Genomic DNA, 18,877 nt, shown 5'->3' on the forward strand with positions numbered 1-18,877 from the left:
TGAATGAGCCAGTCACAAAAAGGCAAATACTGTTATGATTCCACTTCTATGAGGTACCTAGAGTAGTCAAATTCATAGAGACAGAAAGTAGAATGGTAGTTTCCAGGGACTGGGGGGGGGGTGGAGATGGGAGTTTAATGGGTGTAGAGTTTCAGTTTTGCAAGATGAAGAGTTCTGGACATTGGTTGCACAACAATGTATGTAACACTACTGAACTGTACACTTATAAATGGTTAAGATGTGAATTTCACATTGTGTGTATTTTACCACACACACACAATACCTTTCATGACCTTAGAGGTGACGGTGAGAATAGATGGGGGGGAAGTGTGAAAAAAATTAAGAAAGTGGAGTCAGCTTACTTTGACCCTTAGAGCCTGTTTGGTGTTTTTTTGTTTTTTTTTGAAGACGATTGGCCCTGAGCTAACATCTGTTGCCAATCTTCCTCTTTTTTTTTTTTCCTTTTTTCTCCCCAAAGCCCCCGTACATAGCTCTATATCCTAGTTGTAGATCCTTCTAGTTCTTCTATGTGGGATGCTGCCTCAGCATGGCTTGATGAGTGGTGCATAGGTCTGTGCCCAGGATCCAAACTGAAGAACCCCAGGCCATGAAGTGGAGCGTGAGAACTGAACGGCTGTGCCACGGTGCCTGCCTCTAGAGCCTGTCTTAACAGTAGTTGCATTAATAAGGAAAGAGGTCAGGAAGAGTTTTAGGGGCAGAAGATTATCTGTTTTTGAAATGTCAATTTTGAAGTGACAATTTTGTCATGCAGTAAATATACAGGCTAATTCAGTGTATTTAACAGTGAAAATGTAATTCCTACATAATTGCTAATTTCTGGTGCTCTTTGCCAAAGAGTGGCACATCAAGTCTTCTATTTTGCCCAACCTATTTCAGATAGGGCGGGGGCAGGGAGGGCGATGCATCTTCACCCATTGGTTTCCTTTTGCTATTTCTTGCTTTTGACCTCAGTCCTAGAAAGAATCATACAGTAGGAGTACAAATGATTTTATTATACTTTAAACAATTAAGTTCCTCTAATTGGGAATGCCTTGAAAGAAAACTTCATGTTGTTAGAGCAGGGTAGAAAGATTGCTGGCCTTGGATTAGAATCTAACGCTAGAGAAGGGTTCCTTCTTCAACTGTTATGAGGATTAAATGAGATAACACAGGTAAATCACTTAGTAGTAGCACAACAAACGTTATCTGCTATTATTATTTAGGTAAACACAAATGCATTACAGATATATGTACAGAATTCTCTATGGATGTACAGACTATAATTGTTATTCTCAATACTAATTCCTACACGTTTTTATTTTTCATTTATACAACTAGAACTACTAGAAAAATCTCTGGTTAGATTCAGACTAATATATAAAGTATTAATATCTTAAAAATAAAAAGAATATAGTAAGGGCTGCTTTAAAAAATTATGTTCTACGTATTGCACCTGGATGAAGAAAATCCTTTTTACCAGGGAACTGATGAATCGAGGAACCTTTCTTTCGTGAGTCTTGGTCCCCAGCCGGATCTGAGTCAGTGGAGGAACTAGGCTGCCGCACACGTTGGCGGGGGTGGGTGGGGGTGCAATTAGCCTCCGCACGACGAAAGCGCCATCCCGGAAGTAGTTATCGGTCGTCTCCATGCGCCGGTTCCTGGGCGTCCTAGAGCCAAGGCGGGAGGCTCGCACCGGGAGGTAGAGCTGGCGGGGACGCTCAGCGCCCTCCGCCCGGGACGCGACCCCCTGCGCCCGCGGGACTGGCCCCGGCGCCATCATGCTGCTGCTGCCGAGCGCTGCTGACGGCCAGGGCACCGCCATCACCCGCGCTCTGACCTCGGGTACGTGCCCCCCTCAGCCCGCCTCGGCCGCCCCTGCCTCAGCGCTCCGGCTCGGCGGCCCGGCGGCCTCTCTCCCTGGCCCCCGGGGACTGGCCCCCGCACGTGTGGGGCCGTGGCGAGCCCCTCTTTGCATCCTGCCGTCCGGTAATTCTTCCCCAGACTGGAAGGAAGGAGGGAGGGGGGCGTCTGCTTTCTGCCCCGACGGCTTTTTCCTCCTCTCGCGGCTGCTGACTCATGGACCGGGCGGAGCAGTTCCGGACCGAACTCTCCAGGCCCCCGAAAAGGTTCTCGTAAGCAGCCCCTTGTCTGCGGCAGGAGACTGTCTGCGGCAGGAGACTGGCCGCGGCGAGCTCCACACGTGCCTGGGGTCGTGCCGAGTCCGCTGCGGGCGCTCTGTTAACCACCTTTCTCCCCCTCCGTTTGCGCCGGCTTTTTTTTTAAATGTCAGAACTCAGACTGTTCCTCATACTCAGTATGAAAAGACCATTGCCTGTGCTGCTGCTGAGATCCGTGTAGACAGACTTGTAAAAGCAGTCATTAAGTGAAACTTGTCTTGCCGCTGTAGGTTCTTAGGGTTATCGCAGGACAGTAGTGAGTATCGTAAACGTCAAGTCTCCACGTTCAGTGGTCCACGTTAATTACCATAGCTACCTATAGAGACGCTTGTTGAATGTGGTTTTGGACCTATCTCATGGCACACGTGTTCATGCTCATAGAAATCTCTGCGTGTAGTCTTACAACTAGAGGGAAAGACTTGAAAGGTAATGTTCTTAAAAGCCACACCCACGCTAGTCAGGTAGTTCTGCTTGAACATAGTGTTTGAATCGTCTCCTGTGTATGGTAGAGGAAATCTTAATTTTCCAAACCAATTAAAACATGAAAAGTCAGTTATTTTTACAAAATTGGGGCCATTAGGTATAAGAGAAGACTTACATCTGAGTTATTACTTGACAGAGTAAAGCTTTTGGTTTCATATGGAATATGAAGTTAAAATTAAGATGTTCACTTTTTTCCTGACCCAGATTACCTTTTCTGAATTGCTAATATACCAATGTACAGTGATTTACCCCCACGCCCCAAGAATAATGATGAAGCCTTACTTTTATACAGCAGTTTGTGATTTTCAAAGTGCTTTTGTTTGTCATTCAATCTTCTGAGGAACTGTATAAGATAGATATTGTTCCCACTTTACAGTTGAAGACATCCCTGACTCATTGCACATAGCCACTTATTGTCAGACCTAGATGAAGGTCCAGAGCTTCTGATTTCAGATCCAGAGGTTGTGCCACTGTAGTACAGCTGTGTTAGTACATCCTCATTAGCTGCTTGGAGAATTGTCTTGCTGAAGAAATCATTGCTAGTGAGTTCTTAAAAATTTTAAAAGCTATCTGAATTCAAGGTTTTAATGATTAAGAGATTTTGAGTTGTTTTTAGATGATTTTGTGTTTTTGATGAGGCCAGCTCTTTATGTCAATTTGTCATTCTTCATTGCTTTATTACAATTATTGGTTTAAAAGTAAAGCAGTTTGCAACATTTCTCCCTATTCCTCACTTTCGTCTCATATCCCCAGAGAAGTATTGATTTGTTGACATTGCTGAATGTTTTGTTTTGTCAGATAACTGGAAGAGGTTGATTGAATAGTCTGTAAATTCTGGGAAATGATTATTTATTGCTAACCGTCATGTTAACTGGATTACTGCAATCACTTTTTTTTTTTTTTTTTTTTTTTTTTGTGAGGAGGATCAGCCCTGAGCTAATATCCATGCTAATCCTCCTCTCTTTGCTGAGGAAGACCGGCTCTGAGCTAACATCTGTTGTCAATCCTCCTTTTTTTCCCCCAAAGCCCCAGTAGATAGTTGTAGGTCATAGTTGCCCATGCTTCTAGTTGCCGTTTGTGGGATGCGGCCTCAGCATGGCCGGAGAAGCGGTGCGTCGGTGCGCGCCCAGGATCTGAACCCAGGCCACCAGTAGCGGAGCGCGCGCACTTAACTGCTAAGCCACGGGGCCGGCCCTGCAATCACTTTCTTAGTTGATGGTTTTAAAATTATATTCTGATGCTATCACTGTTTTGCTGTTATTTATTGCCTTGAAACAAAGTTATTCTATGTCATACACTGAAGCCTGTCTTAACGCTTTTAATCACAGCCTCGACACTCTGTCAAGTTGAACCTGTGGGAAGATGGTTTGAAGCTTTTGTTAAGAGAAGAAACAGAAATGCTTCTGCCTCTTTTCAGGAACTGGAAGATAAGAAAGAGTTATCAGAGGAATCAGAAGATGAAGAGTTACAGTTAGAAGAGTTTCCTATGCTGAAAACACTTGATCCCAAAGACTGGAAGGTATTTAATATCTGAATCTTTGTTAGATATAAGCAATTTTCCCACAAGTTTTCCATTAATAAACCATGTTTTAAGATGCTTCAACAAGATAAACATAATCAAGCACCTGATTATTGTTAAGCCCTGAGTGAGAGAGCGCTGGCCATAGGATACTATCTGTGCTGGAGAAATCCAGGTAGGTTTCACAGAGAAGGTAATGTTTGAGCTGGTCTTAAAGAATGAGTGGCAGTTTGTGAAGCAGAGAAGGAAGAAAAGTCGTTCTGGGCAGAAGGAATAGATATGCAAAGACACAACGGAGTAAAGGAGTGTGTACCACCTCTTCAGGGATTAGTGAAGACTCAGCTGGGGTACTTGAGGGATGGTGGTGAGAAATTAGGCCTGAAACAGACTCTAGACCAGGCTGTGTGGTGTCCCCCTTTTTGTGCCATGATAAGGAACAAATTTAAATTTTATTTTTGGGGCAGGAGGAAGTCATCAAAAGTGTCTAAGGTAATTTTAGAAAAGTAATTCTCCTGGCAGTACAGAAAATTGCTTAAAAAGGGAGGGCAGGACTGGAGGGGAAGTGAATAGTTTGCTGTTATAGGAAGCAGTAATAGTCCAACCCTGCAAATGAATGCTTGATGCTCGAACTAAATTTGTGACTGGGTTTTGAGGAAGAGGGGACAGATTTGCTTTTTTGGGAGGTAGACTTGACAGGCCTTGGTGACCTTGGCTGTGTGGCAGAAGAGAAGGGGAGGTATTCAGAAGACCTCTGAGCATTTTGGCTTGAGTGACCCACTGAAGTGTGATGTCAGTCACCAACACAGGGATATAGGAGAGGGAAGTTTGTGGGGAGTGTGGTGTTTGTGTTTAAGTTTGGCTATGTAAAAATTGAGGTTCTAGTAACATGTTGTTGAAGATGTCTAGTTGTTGTTGTTAGTGCCATCGAGTTGATTCTGACTCCCACTGACTCTGTGTACAGCAGAGCAGAACCCTGCCCAGCCTTTTTGCACCATCCTTTCCCATTCCAGTGCTACACTGGACGATGCTAGTAGTTGTCTAGTAGATGGTTAGAAATTGTCTGTGACTCTGAAAAGAAGCTAGAGCCGAAAACTTTTGGAAGTCATTGGCATATAGGTGGTAGCTGAGGCTGTGGGGAGTTGAATGACATCAGCCAAGGAGAAGAACACTGACAGAGAGGTATTATACTGCATAAGTAGGCACTGGTATAACACTTAAAGGTATATGCTGTGGAATTAGAGCGCTGGAATTCAAATCTGGTTCTGCCCCTTTAGTGTGCTGGGACCTTGGGAAAGTTACTTGACCTCTCTGCACCTCATTTCCCTTGTTGATGTAGTGAGATTGCTAACAGCTCAGAGGATTATAGTGCGGATTAATGAAATGCTGTGTAGAAAGCACTTAACCGAGTGCTTGGGCACGTGATATATGCTAAGCAAATAATAGATACTTAGAGTTCCTATCTCATAGGTGGTTGTGAAGATGAAATGATGGGAGGCATGTGTGTAAAGCACTTAGAAAAGGAAAGCAGCACTCAGAAAGTGTTTGATTCTCCTGCTTTCATCATCAATTTTAAATTTTATTTATTTATTTATTTTTTCCCCCAAAGCCCCAGCAGGTAGTTGTAGGTCATAGCTGCACATCCTTCTAGTTGCTGTATGTGGGACGAGGCCTCAGCATGGCCAGAGAGGTGGTGCGTCGGTGCGCACCCGGGATCTAGCCCAGGCCGCCAGCAGCAGAGCACACGCACTTAACCGCTAAGCCACGGGGCCAGCCCCTCATCATCAGTTTTAAAAGGAATGAACTGAACAATGAGGAGCATGGATATTTAAGGGATGGGCAGAGGAGGATAAACAGCAAAGGCTACTAAGAATGGTGAAAGAAGTAGAAAGAAGACAAAGAAAAGGACATTTGTTACTTCAACAAAGGTTTATTAAACATCAGGCACTACATTCTTCCAGAAACTAAGGGAAGAGGAAGTCTCAAGAAGGAAAAAACAATCACCAGTGTCACTGCCTTGGAGAGAGGTTGATCATACATAACATAAATAAATAATGAGAAAAAGTCACTGGGTTTGGCAGACAAAGTTTAGGTGCCCTCATTGAAAGCGGTCCTAGTGAAATGGTTGGGATGGCACAAGATTGCAGCAGGTTGAGGAGTGATAAGGAGGTGATGAAGTAGAGACCTAAGTGTAAAATACTGTCTTGGAAAGCTGAGTTGTAGAGAAAACAGTAACTTGAGGGAAAGGCAGGGTCAGGAGGAAACAGAATTGGAGAACGTTGAGATCTACAAGAGGGAAAAGGAGAAAGAATGGAGAAGGTCTTTGGTACAGAAAAGAGTTGATGAGGGGCCAGCCTGGTGGCGTAGTGGTTAAGTTTGTGCACTCCACTTCAGTGGCCCAGGGTTCGCGGGTTCGGATGCTGGGTGCAGACCTACGCACTGCTTATCAAGCCATGCTGTGGCAGCGTCCCATATAAAGTGGAGGAAGATGGGCATGGATGTTAGCCCAGGGCCAATCTTCCTCAGCAAAAAGAGGAGGATTGTCAGCGGATATTAGCTCAGGGCTAATCTTCCTCAAAAAAAAAAAAAGTTGATGAGAGCAAGGTAGCAGGGTTCAAACATTTGTTCAGTTAATTGTTTCATTCAACAAATAGGGATCAAGCACCTGCTACATGTCAGTCTTGTGCTGAACAAGACTATCACTGCTCCCACATAGCATACAGTCCAGTGAGGAGACGACAATAAGTAAACAGGAACAAGGCCACTAAGTGCTGGGCAGGCAAGTAGAACAGAGTGATGATAGAGGGTCCAGGTGACTGCTTTAGATTGACTAGATGGGGGAGGCCTGTGGAGTTGGCATTTAAGATAAGACCTGAATGACTGGCAAAGATCAGGGAGAATGGTATGCCAGGGAGAGAGCTTATGCAGAGGCAGAAAGAAGTTTGGAATGTGCCAGGATCTGAAAGAAGGCCAGTGGCTGGAACAGAGTGAATGGGGTGGGGGGGCGGTGAGGAGGTGTGGAGTAGTAGTCAGTGGAAAGCCATTGGAGAGTTTGAAGCACTGCCAATTTTTAAGTACTTTGGAGGGAACAAAAAAAAGAAGCAGAGATGGGGAGAGAAGGTTGTTTTAAATAGTATGATGACATTTAAGCTGAGACTGAAAGATAAGAAGACAGCAGCCACATGAAGAGTGGGGGAAGAATGTGTCAGTGAACTGGAACACTAGTCTTGTATTTGGAAATGGGTGACAAGGTAGAGAGTGACAGGCCAGGAAGTTAGAGAGATGGAGGTGCTCTGTGCATCTGGAGCTCGGGAGAGTTCTGTGCTCCAGTGAATTGGGGAGTCACGAGCATTTACAGGTACTTACCATATTCTGTCCTTGACATTGGATCAGATCAGCTAGGACCAAAGTGTAGAGAGAGACCAAAAGAAACCTCAGGACTGAGCTTTGCAGGTCATTGAGAAACCAGTAAAAGTGGCTGAAAAGAGCTACTGGAAGGTGGGAGGAAGATAAAAAGGGTGAATTCACAGAAACTAAAGGAAGATAACGTTGCAAGAAGAACCAGCTGTGCTGCCCCTGGGAGTTGAAGTCAAGTGAGGGCAGATGGGTGATCTTGTATTTGGCACCTGGAAGTTGGTACTGAAGAGAGCAGCTTCATAGCACCTGGGTGGGAGTGGCCCGAGCAGAACCAGATTAGAGTGGTTTGAAAAATGAACACTAGAGGGAACAGCTTCTTCAAGAAGTTTAACTTTGATGGGCAGCAGAGAAATGGGGTAGTAGCTGGAAAAGGTCATGGAAGGGTTTTTTGTTTTTTTTTTTAAGATGAGGGATAACAGGGCATCTCTTTATACGGATGAAAATAATCCCGTTGAAATTTAGGAGATAACTGAAAGATGCTAGTGTTTGAGGAGACTTAGAGAAGATGATATTCAGAACCAAGAGGAAGGATGGAGTCATTTGTCTTGATAGGACAAGCTTTCTTGATTGTGAATGGAGGAAAAGGGGAAAGGTGTATGGATGAAGATAGGGTGGTAGAAAGATGTTGGATTTTGAGTAGGACAATTTAAATTGTTTAGTCAAGCAAGAGGCAGGGCAATTGAGGAGAGGGTGGAGGAGGGTCTCTGAGGTTTGAGGAAAGACTAGAGGATACAAGGTATGATATAGTAATCTGAGTGAGTGGAAAAGTGAACCAACTGGGACAAAGTATGATTGCCAGGCATAATAAGGGAGCTCATCCATATGAGGTTTGCAATCCTGAATTTAAAGGGAAACCGGGCAGCCCTATTTGACTTTTCTCCCATGTTTTCTGCCCTCAACTTCCCTTCCTCCCCACTCCTTCTCCAATATTAGATACACCCTTTGAGTTCTTAAGGAACCTTGACTCCTGTTGCTAAATTTGCTTCTAAATTTGCAAGGATGTTAACCAAAGCAGAAATGAAAGCAGGTACTTCCCATCTGGAGAAGCCTCATCCCTCAGTTTGTCAGAATTGCCATCCATCCTACCTTGTTTGCTCCACATGGCTCCTAGTCCTATCCTATCATTGCCCTGGCCCAACCTACTGGGGCTGCTCTAATGCTTCCCTCAGCTATGAAATCTTCCTGGCTATACCTTGATTTAAGGATGGCCTTAGGGTATTAATAGATTTTAAGAGAAAAAAGAGTTCAGTGGTCAAGTAAGTTTGGAAGATGCTGAGTTTTACAAGTTTCTGTTTACTTATTTTTTTCTTTTTTAATTGCAGGACTTCTCAGGGCCTTTATTAGGCTTATATGCATCCAAATCATCAATAAGGCTATACAGTAGTCCACATTTCCAAAACTTAAATGACCACAGAACCCATTTTATACAGAATCTCTCACTGGAGTCCTGTTATGGGAGTGTCACTTTGAGAAACACTGTTCTAGGGTGCCAAAACAGAGGATAGGATATATGGCTCCATTTCAGACTTGACTCCCTTTTTTGTCTTTATCAGAACCAAGACCATTATGCAGTACTTGGACTTGGCCACGTAAGATATAAAGCTACACAGAGACAGATCAAAGCAGCTCGTAAGTACTGAGTTATTTTGAAATAATCAAGTATCTGGTATGGGAAATGTTGTCCTTTGAAAAGATGCAGGATCATAGTCTCTAGCCATAATTCTAGGTTTCACAGCTTGTGTTATGTGGTCATAACAATGTATAACCACACTCTCCGTTTTACCCTCAGAACCAGGAAAAAACAGTCAGTCTCATGTATGGACTTTCTCGTTAGGGATAAGAAATTAGGGCTGAGTGTGTGTGTTTGTGACAGGATAAAGAATATTCTTCCAATGGCAAGCTTTTAAAACATTTCACCTCCCTTTAGAAGTATGGCCAGCTGTTTTTAGAGTAAGCTGCCTTGTTACTGAGGTTTTTCAGTGTTATTTTGTGGTCTTAGGTCACACCTTTGTTGATAACATCCTGTCTCTCTGTCCAAGACAGAGTTATCTGATCCTTCATTATTATTTTCATTGACAAGGTTAAAAATTTGAGGGGGGAGAATTGTTGGGAATCCAGTCTTTATATGCCTTATAAAACACTGTCCCCTTAGTGTTCCTAAATGTCCTATCCTTTGCATTCCTGTGGACATAAATCCCTACACACCATTTGGTTCACCTGATTAGTAAAGTTTAATCAAAGAGTGAAGGTGATTAGTTTTCTGTGTTTTGTCTTAGGAGAATGTTCTGCCCTCTTCTAAAGAATGGATATTGAGGTCAGAGGAGGTAAGATTTTGGCCATATGGAAAAGGAGTAGGGAGTCAAGGCCAGCAAGAAGAAAAAGTATTGTACTTGGAGGAGGATCGCTGAATAAAACCTACCTCCTGTTGAAAAGTACTATTGAGACTATAGTAGATGAACTCAAAATTTTCTCTATTAATGAAAAGCACAGGAAATGTTTTTTAACAAGGTGCTTGAGACTATAGTAGATGAACTCAAAATTTTCTCTATTAATGAAAAGCACAGGAAATGTTTTTTAACAAGGTGCAGGCATTCATCAGATTATTTTAGACAGTGGATTTCTTAAAAAGCTGGCATGATGTTGGACTAAGCATACGTTAACGCACATGAAGAATCATTGCAAAATATGTAATTGCCAAGAAAATTCATTTGCCATGGAAAAGTATTTGCAAAGTGTTACTATATGAAAGAATAGCGTACAAATACCAAATATGTCTGGATACATATAAATTTATGAAAGAATTAGAAGTGATTTAGAAGTATAAAAATAGTTGATGTTTTAAGGTGAAGGAATTGTTTTTCTCTAAAGATAAAAAATGTACAATAGATTGTAAAAGAAACATCCATTTGCTTCTAAGTCCATTCTTTTTAATTTTTTAATATTCTGTAGCCAAGTTTTACAACCTCAGCACACAGAGGATTAACATTAACCGGAATTACCGTTCACTCTCTGCACCTTGTTGAGTATTCTCAGTATTTATGCAGAAGGAAACTTGTTCTCTTACCTCTGTCACTGCAAAATAGACAGTTGCTTCTTACTGCTTTCTGAAATCGTGTCCAAAAGTAAAAATGCAAACTTAGTGTTTGCAAATCTATAATTATTAGCACAAACCTAATAAAAATGTAAGTCTCATAGCATTTGAGATCCTTCAAGTTCTTGCATCCTGTTACAAACACACACAACAGTTTTATTTTTGTTTAAAAAATAAGTATTTTGAATTGCTATAATGAAAATTAGGAAGTCAATTAAGGGTGAATAAAGTAAGTGGTCCTTTTTTCCTTCTTTGCATTATCTGAAAAGAATAAATTACTAGGAAGGTTGAATGATGGGTTAAGAGAAAGTACTTGCATACTAAAGGTGATGTTTCAATTGCTTATATAATTTTGTTCTTGAAGTAAAATTGCCACACTGGCAGATAGATAATGCATGTGGGTTTGATATTCTTTGCATGGAAATAAAGTCTTCGGTAATTTGAATTTTCTAAATTTAATAATTTTAGCTTAAAATATTTCTGATATTTTAAACCAAAAACTTTCATTTCAAGCTTCTTAAAAATTAACAATCACATTTAGAGATACTTTATAATAATAGCAATATGAATGTCCAATAAAAGCCCCTTTGCTGATGTATACCCTCAGAACACTTCAGACACTGTCTTTGGTAGGGGGAAAGGAGGAAAGAAAAGTCTTTGAATTTTCAGTAAACTTATAATAGCTGCTCCCAAATTACCTTCGTTGCTTTTTCAAACCAGCAGTGTTCTTCGGCCTCCTTTACCTTATTTTTAATATTGGGTAACATCTTGCTCCCTCAAGGACAGAGTATAGGACAGTCTCAGGAACCCTAATGTACATAGATGGCTGAAGATGATTAGACAGAAAAATAAATGAAGAAAAAAAATAGTGCAGCATAAGAGGAGACTATCCAAGAAAAAATTGAGACATCTCTCTCAGACTTTTTCATAACACTCAAAAGAAAAGTATCCACTCCATGTTGTTGGTGAGATACGAAGACACTGCATTGGGGGGCAATGTAGGCATTGCAGAAAGAGACTAGGGAGAAATAAGTAGAATTGCTGGGAAACTAAAAACATTGAGAGCAGAATTTAGAATTACAGAGGCTGACATACAATTAGAAAACAGTAAAGCACGGCCGGCCCCGTGTCTTAGCGGTTAAGTGCTCGCGCTCCGCTACTGGCGGCCCGGGTTCGGATCCCGGGCGCACACCGACACACAGCTTGTCCGGCCTTGCTGAGGCCGCGTCCCACATACAGCAACTAGAAGGATGTGCAACTATGACATACAACTATCTACTGGGGCTTTGGGAGAAAAAAGGAGGAGGATTGGCAATAGATGTTAGCTCAGAGCCGGTCTTCCTCAGCAAAAAGAGGAGGATTGGTACGGATGTTAGCTCAGGGCTGATCTTCCTCACAAAAAAAAAAGAAAAGAAAAGAAAACAGTAAAGCAGAGGACAGCCTTGAGAAATGTTCCCCAGATTCAGAAGAAAAGCATAAAGAGATGCCAGATTTCCCTAAAGAAGTAAGAGTAAATGTGAGAGAAACAATAATTGCAAATAAAGAAGAAAACACCTGATTTATAAAAAGATCCATCTTGAGGTTGAGAATGTTTGAGGCATGTGACTTAGGTTTCACTACTCAGCACACACTTACAGTTCGGGGGAGAACGATAGAAGTGAGGCCGAGCTGCCCGGGATCTGTCTTGCCAGCAGGGGTGGAAGCGCAGCACAGGGAGAAGCTATGGCTCCCCTGCTCCCTGGCGGTAGAAGTAGTCTGTGCCCAGTTGCTGCTGTGCCCAGCAGCGGTGGGGTCATCACACTTCCAGACTCTCCACTATGACTTGATTATTGTTCCTGGCCACGTGGCTTCCAAAAGGATAATCTGACTCTCACAGAGATTCCGTGAGCCGCCTAATAACCTTTAATAAATTCCTTTCTGCTTAAACCAGCTATAAGGCAAAAATGCCTCTTCTTGAGTGTTAATAGAGAAAATGATAATATAGTTGACTATAAGAAAAATCTTGGAGCTCAAAAAAGCAAAAGTGTATTTGTCACGGTTCCTGAATGCTTGCAGTACATGTAGAAATCACTAAGTTTAATATGCCCATAAAAGATTTGTACAGAAACATTCATAACATCCTTATTCACAATATCCCAAAGACGGGAAACCACCCACATGTTCACCAACTGGATAATGAATAAGCACCTGCTGTATATTCATACAATGGAATAGTACTTAGCTGTTTAAAAAAGAACAAATAACTGTTACATGCAAGAATGATGGCGAATCGCAAAACATGTTGAGCAAAAGTCAGATACAAAGACGTAATGTATGATTCTATTTACATGAAGTTCAAGAACATGCAGAAGTAATCTCTGGTGATGGAAATCAGAAAGAGGTTACCCCAGGTGGTGGGGGTGGGAGTTGACTGGAAAAGGGTGTAAGGGAACTCTATGGGTGATGGAAATAGTCTATATTTTCTTTTGGGTGGTAGTTACATGGGTGTATACAGTTGTCAAAACTCGTTGAACTGAATACTTAAAACCTGAGCATATTTTGGGTTAGCCCCATGGCCTAGTGGTTAAGTTTGGCATGCTTCACTTTGGTGGCCTGAGTTCGGTTCCTGGGCACAGACCTGCACGACTCATCAGTGGCTATGCTGTGGCGGCAACCTACATACAAAATAGAGGAAGATTGGCACAGATGTTAGCTCAAGCAGATCTGAGCGTTTTATTCTAGGTGAATTTTATCTCAATTCAATAAAAATAGGTGAGAGTAAACAAACCAAAAAAACAATCACTTGTGAAATTTAACTCTTTTGGGCCTAGACAGATATAAAAATTGTATTAATTGGTTCTTTTTATGAAAGGAAGATCACTGCTGTAAAACTCAAGGGATGGCAGTTATAGCCCTATGATAAGTAAGTTCATGGCCTTAAACTATTACTGTATGTTACTTTTTTTAAAAGAGGGAAGAATAAAATAGGCATTCAATTCAACTGCTTAAAAGAATAGCACTAAGGAATGTGGAGGAAAAGATAGAAGAGATAAAACAGTATCCCAAAATGGATTTATAAGAAGAAAAAAGAGTGAAACACAGAAAGAAAATCATTATAGAATATTTTTTTTTTTTTTGTGAGGAAGATCAGCCCTGAGCTAACACCGATGCCAATCCTCCTCTTTTTGCTGAGGAAGATTGGCCCTGAGCTAACATCCGTGCCCATCTTCCTCCACTTTATGTGGGATGCCGCCACAGCATGGCCTGACAAGCAGTGCGTCAGTGCACACCCGGGATCCGAACCCAGGCCACCAGCAGCGGAGTGCGTGCACTTAACCGCTACACCACGGAGCCGGCCCCTATAGAAGATGTTTTTAATTGAGACCACTATTAAATGCAGTGAATTTGAAATTTTTGATAAAATTAACTTTTTTGAAATTGAGGAAGAAATTTTAAAAGTTTCAAAAGAATTACCTCCAAAAAATGTTTTATGCTCAGGTGATTTCTCAGGTGAATTATTTCAGATGTTTAAGGAATTAAAAATTCTTATGCTGAACATAAACTGTTTTGAAACAGTTCATTTTGTAAAATTAATGTAATCCTAGTATGAAAACCTGGCATAGAAAGACAAAACTATAGAGACAATAAAATGATCATGGTTGCCAGGGGTCAGAGGGGGTAGGAAGGGATGAGTAGGTGGAGCACAGAGGATTTTTAGGGCAGTGAAAATACCCTGTATGATATTATAATGATGGAGATTTATCATTATACATTTGTCCAAACCTATAAAATGTACACCACCAAGAGTGAACTGTACGTAAACTGTGGACTTCGGGTGATGATGATGTGTCAGTCTGGGTTCATCAGTTGTAACACATGGGCTGCTCTGGTGGAGGATGGTGATAAGGGAGGGGGGGAGCTATGCATGTGTGGGGACAGAGGGTAGATAGGAAATCTCTGTACCATCCTCTCAATTTTGCTATAAACCTAAAACTCTAAAAGAAATTGTCTTAAAAAATAATAATTGGGGGTGCCCCGGTGGCAAAGTGGTTAAGTTCAAGTGCTCCGCTTTGGTGGCCCAGGGTTCACAGGTTCAGATCCCGGGCACAGACCTATGCACTGCTCATCAAGCTATGCTGTGGTAGCATCCCACACACAAAAAAAGTAGAGGAAGATGGGCACAGATGTTACCTCAGGGCCAATCTTCCTCACCAAAAAAAATAATAATAAAAATTTAAAACGTGGCAAAGAGAGCTTTAAAAACTACAAACAAATCTCTCATCTGTAAGTGTAATAAAAAAAAAAAAAAAAAGAAAAATCCCAGGTAAAAGAATAGCAAATAGAATTCAACAGTACATTAAAAGAATAATGCCCACGAACAAGTAGGATTTCTCTCAGGAATCCAACTTAGGAAATATATATATATATATTTTTAATTTTATTTATTTATTTTTCCCCCAAAGCCCCACTAGATAGTTGTATGGCATAGCTGCACATCCTTCTAGATGCTGTATGTGGGACGCAGCCTCAGCATGGCCGGAGAAGCAGTGCGTCGGTGTGTGCCCGGGATCCGAACCCGGGCCGCCAGCAGCAGAGCGCTCGAACTTAACCACTGAGCCACAGGGCTGGCCTCTTAGGAAATATATTAATATAGCTAAATCTATTTATAGCTTAGATAACGTGATTTCCTAAATAGATAGTGAAAGTATGTAGAATACAACTTAATATCCATTCCTTTTTGATAAACAGAACTTTGAAAAGAAGTGCAGTTAATTCTCTACTTTGATAAATATTTCAAACCCACAGCCAACAAACTTTTAACTGTGTGGCGTTAGTGATACTGCCGTTAAAATCCATGGGGGAAGCTAACCTGCCCATTATTATTTATGCTATTTTGGGAGTGTGGGTCAGTGAATTAAGATATTAAATCTGAGAGGGAACTATTGGAAAGAAGAAAAGAAATACGTTTATTCTTTGTAGGTAATATAGGATCTACCTAGAAAACCAAAAGAGAGTTGAGTCAAGTGGCTAGATACAGGAAAAATATGCAAAAATATTACACAGCTTTTGCAAGTTATCATAAAATATATTAGAGAGCTGTTGTCATTTTAAAGATTATCCTGGGGCAAGAATTAGGTAACCAGAAACAAATTGTGGTAAAATATTCCATGATAGAGGCATCATAAATCAGTGAAGGGAAGGATTATTAGATGACATTAGGACTTTGAAAAATGATGTTTAGATGGTTGCTTGACTATTAAAATTACAAAAATATTTAAAGAATTTTCAATTCTAACCACAGAAAATATTAATGAAGCTAGAAATATATATCAAACTTTTGGAGAGTGAAGGACCTTCTAAGTTTATAAATACTGGAAGAAATTATAAAGGAAATGACTGGTAAATATAAATAAAAATGACTGAATGTTTTTTAAAAACATAAGTGTGATCACAGCAGGTGGGAAAAGCATTAGCGTCAGACGGCGGTGGACCAGGAGAGCCCGCTTACAAGCATAGGCCAAGGAGTCAGGCTGCCTGGATTGGAGCCCCGCTTGGCCGGGACTTTGGACAGGTTGCAGTGATTGTGGTTACTTAACTTCACTTTGCCTAACTTTCCTCATCTGTAAAATGGAGAAATTAATAGTACTTTCCTCATAGGGTTGTTGAGAATATTAACTGATAAATTGTGTCTGGTACATATTAAATGCTCAATAGCTGTTAACAGCTAGCCATTATTGTAAAGTGACTCACACAAACTAAGAAGAAAAACTAAGACAACTCTTCTTCCTCTGTAGATAGAAGATGAAAGATAGAAACAAAAAAGAATTGCTGAGCACCAGTGATAATTGTAGTTTTAAATCATTATTAGATCTAGTGCTGGTGAGGCTGTGGTGAAAAGGATGTTCACATAGCAGTATGAAGTAGTATAACTTTTAGAAAGGAACTTGTTCCTACGTTTTTCACTCACTAATTTTACTTCTGTAAATAGATCCTAAGAAGAAAGAATCCTAAATATGGAAAAATACTTCTCTACAAAATGATTAAAATTGGCATTACTTATAATAGTGAAAAATTGGAAACAATCTAAATATCCAACAGTAGAGAAATAGTTAAATTGATAAATCTATTTGAAATACTGTATTAAGCAATCATTAAAAAATTTTGCAAGTTCAGTGCACTCCAATTGGGTGGCCTGGGTTCAGTTCCTGGGTGCAGACCTATGCCACTCGGTGGCCATGCAGTGGTGGCAACCCACATACAAAATAGAGAAAGATTGGCAACAGATGTTAGCTCAGGACGAATCTTCCTCAGGAAAAAAAAATTTGGGGGGAGTTGGTAACAACATGGAAAATGCAAATGCTATAATGTTAAGTCTTTGAAAAGAGCAGAATATAAATTGGGATATATGATATGATGATAACTAAATTTTTTACAGCATATGCTTACAAAAAAGAGTCTGTGGAAATACACCAAAATGTTAACAGTAATTATCTTTGGGTGCTGGCACTTTGGTCAGTTCTTAAAATAATTCTTTGTTTCTCTGTAGTTTCCACATTTAATAAGCTTATATTTTACCATAGGAGAAAATATTTTTAAATGAGCATTATGATTTTAGAAATGGCTCTTTTTAGCTCCTCTTTATTTTTAGTTTTGATACCTAAAGTAACAAATTATCTAAATCTGGCTTATTTTGTAGATAAAGCAATGGTTTTAAAACATCACCCAGACAAACGGAAAGCAGCTGGTGAACCAATAAAAGAAGGAGACAATGACTACTTCACTTGCATAACTAAAGGTAAGAAAATACTTCGGAGTCGAATTTCTAATAGTGATGCTTATTTATTAATTGCTGGGATTGGGTTTTTAATGTCTACTGTAGTTCATTTAACTATGACATTTTAAAACGTTTTTAGTTACATCTGGTTATTTCTGGTAATCTCCCCTAGAGCCTCACTACACAAGGGGAGGTTCTCCCAACAAGCAGCATCAGCAACACCTGGCAGCTTGTCAGAAATGCAGAAGGTCAGGCCCCACCCTAGACCTACTGAATTGGAATCTGCATTTTAATGACATCTCCAGGTTTTTCTTATGTGAAGCTCCTCCTGGAGTTAATTCACTTAAGTATTGTGTCTAATGATGAGAATATTAAGGTCTTTCTCCAGTTCAGATACTTTGTGGGAACTAAACTGTTCCTCAGATGTTTTGCTAATTTAAATTGAGAAGTTGATTATATCCTATCATGGGACCCACAACTGTATGTTGCTGTTTGCATAGCCATATCCTCATTAAGCAAATTAATAGAGGTAGCCACCATTTCTGAATGTTTCCTTAAATGTAATTTTACATTTTGATGCTAATTTTTTAAAAATTGTATACACAGCTTTCAAACTTATTCTTATTGGCCCACTCTTATACAGGGCTCAAGACGCCTAAGATACTTTGATCTTTTACTATCTTGGGATCTAACAGTTAATTTTCTAGTCATTTCTCTTTCCTCAGAGTCATGCTTTCTTAAGGGTTGAGTATTTATTGTTTTGTCATTTGCCTTCCAGAAGAGGTACTTAAAGAAGTTGTTAGGTCCAATTATATCCAGTAGTGCTAGAGCTGTCATTACCTAGATTCAATCCTCCCTAAACAAGCACACACAATTTTTAAATATGAAAAATAATAACTTTTCTTTTTTAAAGGAAGGGAATTTTTTTTTTCTTGCAGGAAAAAAAACTGTAGAGTCATGGTGATGTGACCTTATCGTTTTTTCCTCAGCTTATGAAATGTTATCTGATCCAGTGAAAAGACGAGCATTTAACAGTGTAGATCCTACTTTTGATAACTCGGTTCCTTCCAAAAGTGAAGCAAAGGACAATTTCTTCGAAGTGTTTTCCCCCGTGTTCGAAAGGAATTCCAGGTACATTAAGGCATCCCCTGTGATCATGATGCTCTCTTGGCCTGCTTCTGATCATCTGCCAGGTTTCTGCTTTTTTCCTCAGGTGGTAGTTTTGTTCTCTTTGTCCTCCCCCTCCTTCTCTGGTGAACGTACTGCTCTCATTTATTTTGCTGTCTAAACAGAAGTTCTGCCTTTCATGGTGAAACTCCGACTCATGGGATGTTTTTCTTATAAATTTCCTTTGGGGGAAAGGACAATAGCTGGCTTTATGTGGTGTGATACTGATACTTAGATGACAATTTCCCATTCTTTTGCTTCCCCTTTATTAT

At 40.5% G+C, this 18,877-nt stretch overlaps 1 protein-coding gene across 3 annotated transcripts in view; it reads left to right on the plus strand.

Moving 5' to 3' along the window:
- The first annotated feature begins 1,618 nt into the window (after positions 1-1,618).
- DNAJC2 (DnaJ heat shock protein family (Hsp40) member C2) overlaps positions 1,619-18,877 on the plus strand; it is a 31,560-nt gene continuing 14,301 nt past the window's right edge. The window contains exons 1-5 of one of the 3 annotated variants that reach the window (XM_004439315.3): positions 1,619-1,842; positions 3,989-4,179; positions 9,147-9,222; positions 17,361-17,459; positions 18,428-18,569. In XM_004439315.3, the coding sequence (XP_004439372.1) occupies positions 1,779-1,842; positions 3,989-4,179; positions 9,147-9,222; positions 17,361-17,459; positions 18,428-18,569 (572 nt within the window). In that variant the 5' untranslated portion in view covers positions 1,619-1,778. Of the gene's footprint in view, positions 1,843-3,988; positions 4,180-9,146; positions 9,223-9,869; positions 9,918-17,360; positions 17,460-18,427; positions 18,570-18,877 lie in introns of those variants that run through there. The other 2 variants (XM_014794464.2, XM_087441941.1) reach the window with 2 other exon arrangements.

Source organism: Ceratotherium simum, chromosome 1 (genome assembly GCF_057802395.1).
Source record: "Ceratotherium simum simum isolate JZ-2026a chromosome 1, ASM5780239v1, whole genome shotgun sequence".
Lineage (NCBI taxonomy): Eukaryota > Metazoa > Chordata > Mammalia > Perissodactyla > Rhinocerotidae > Ceratotherium > Ceratotherium simum.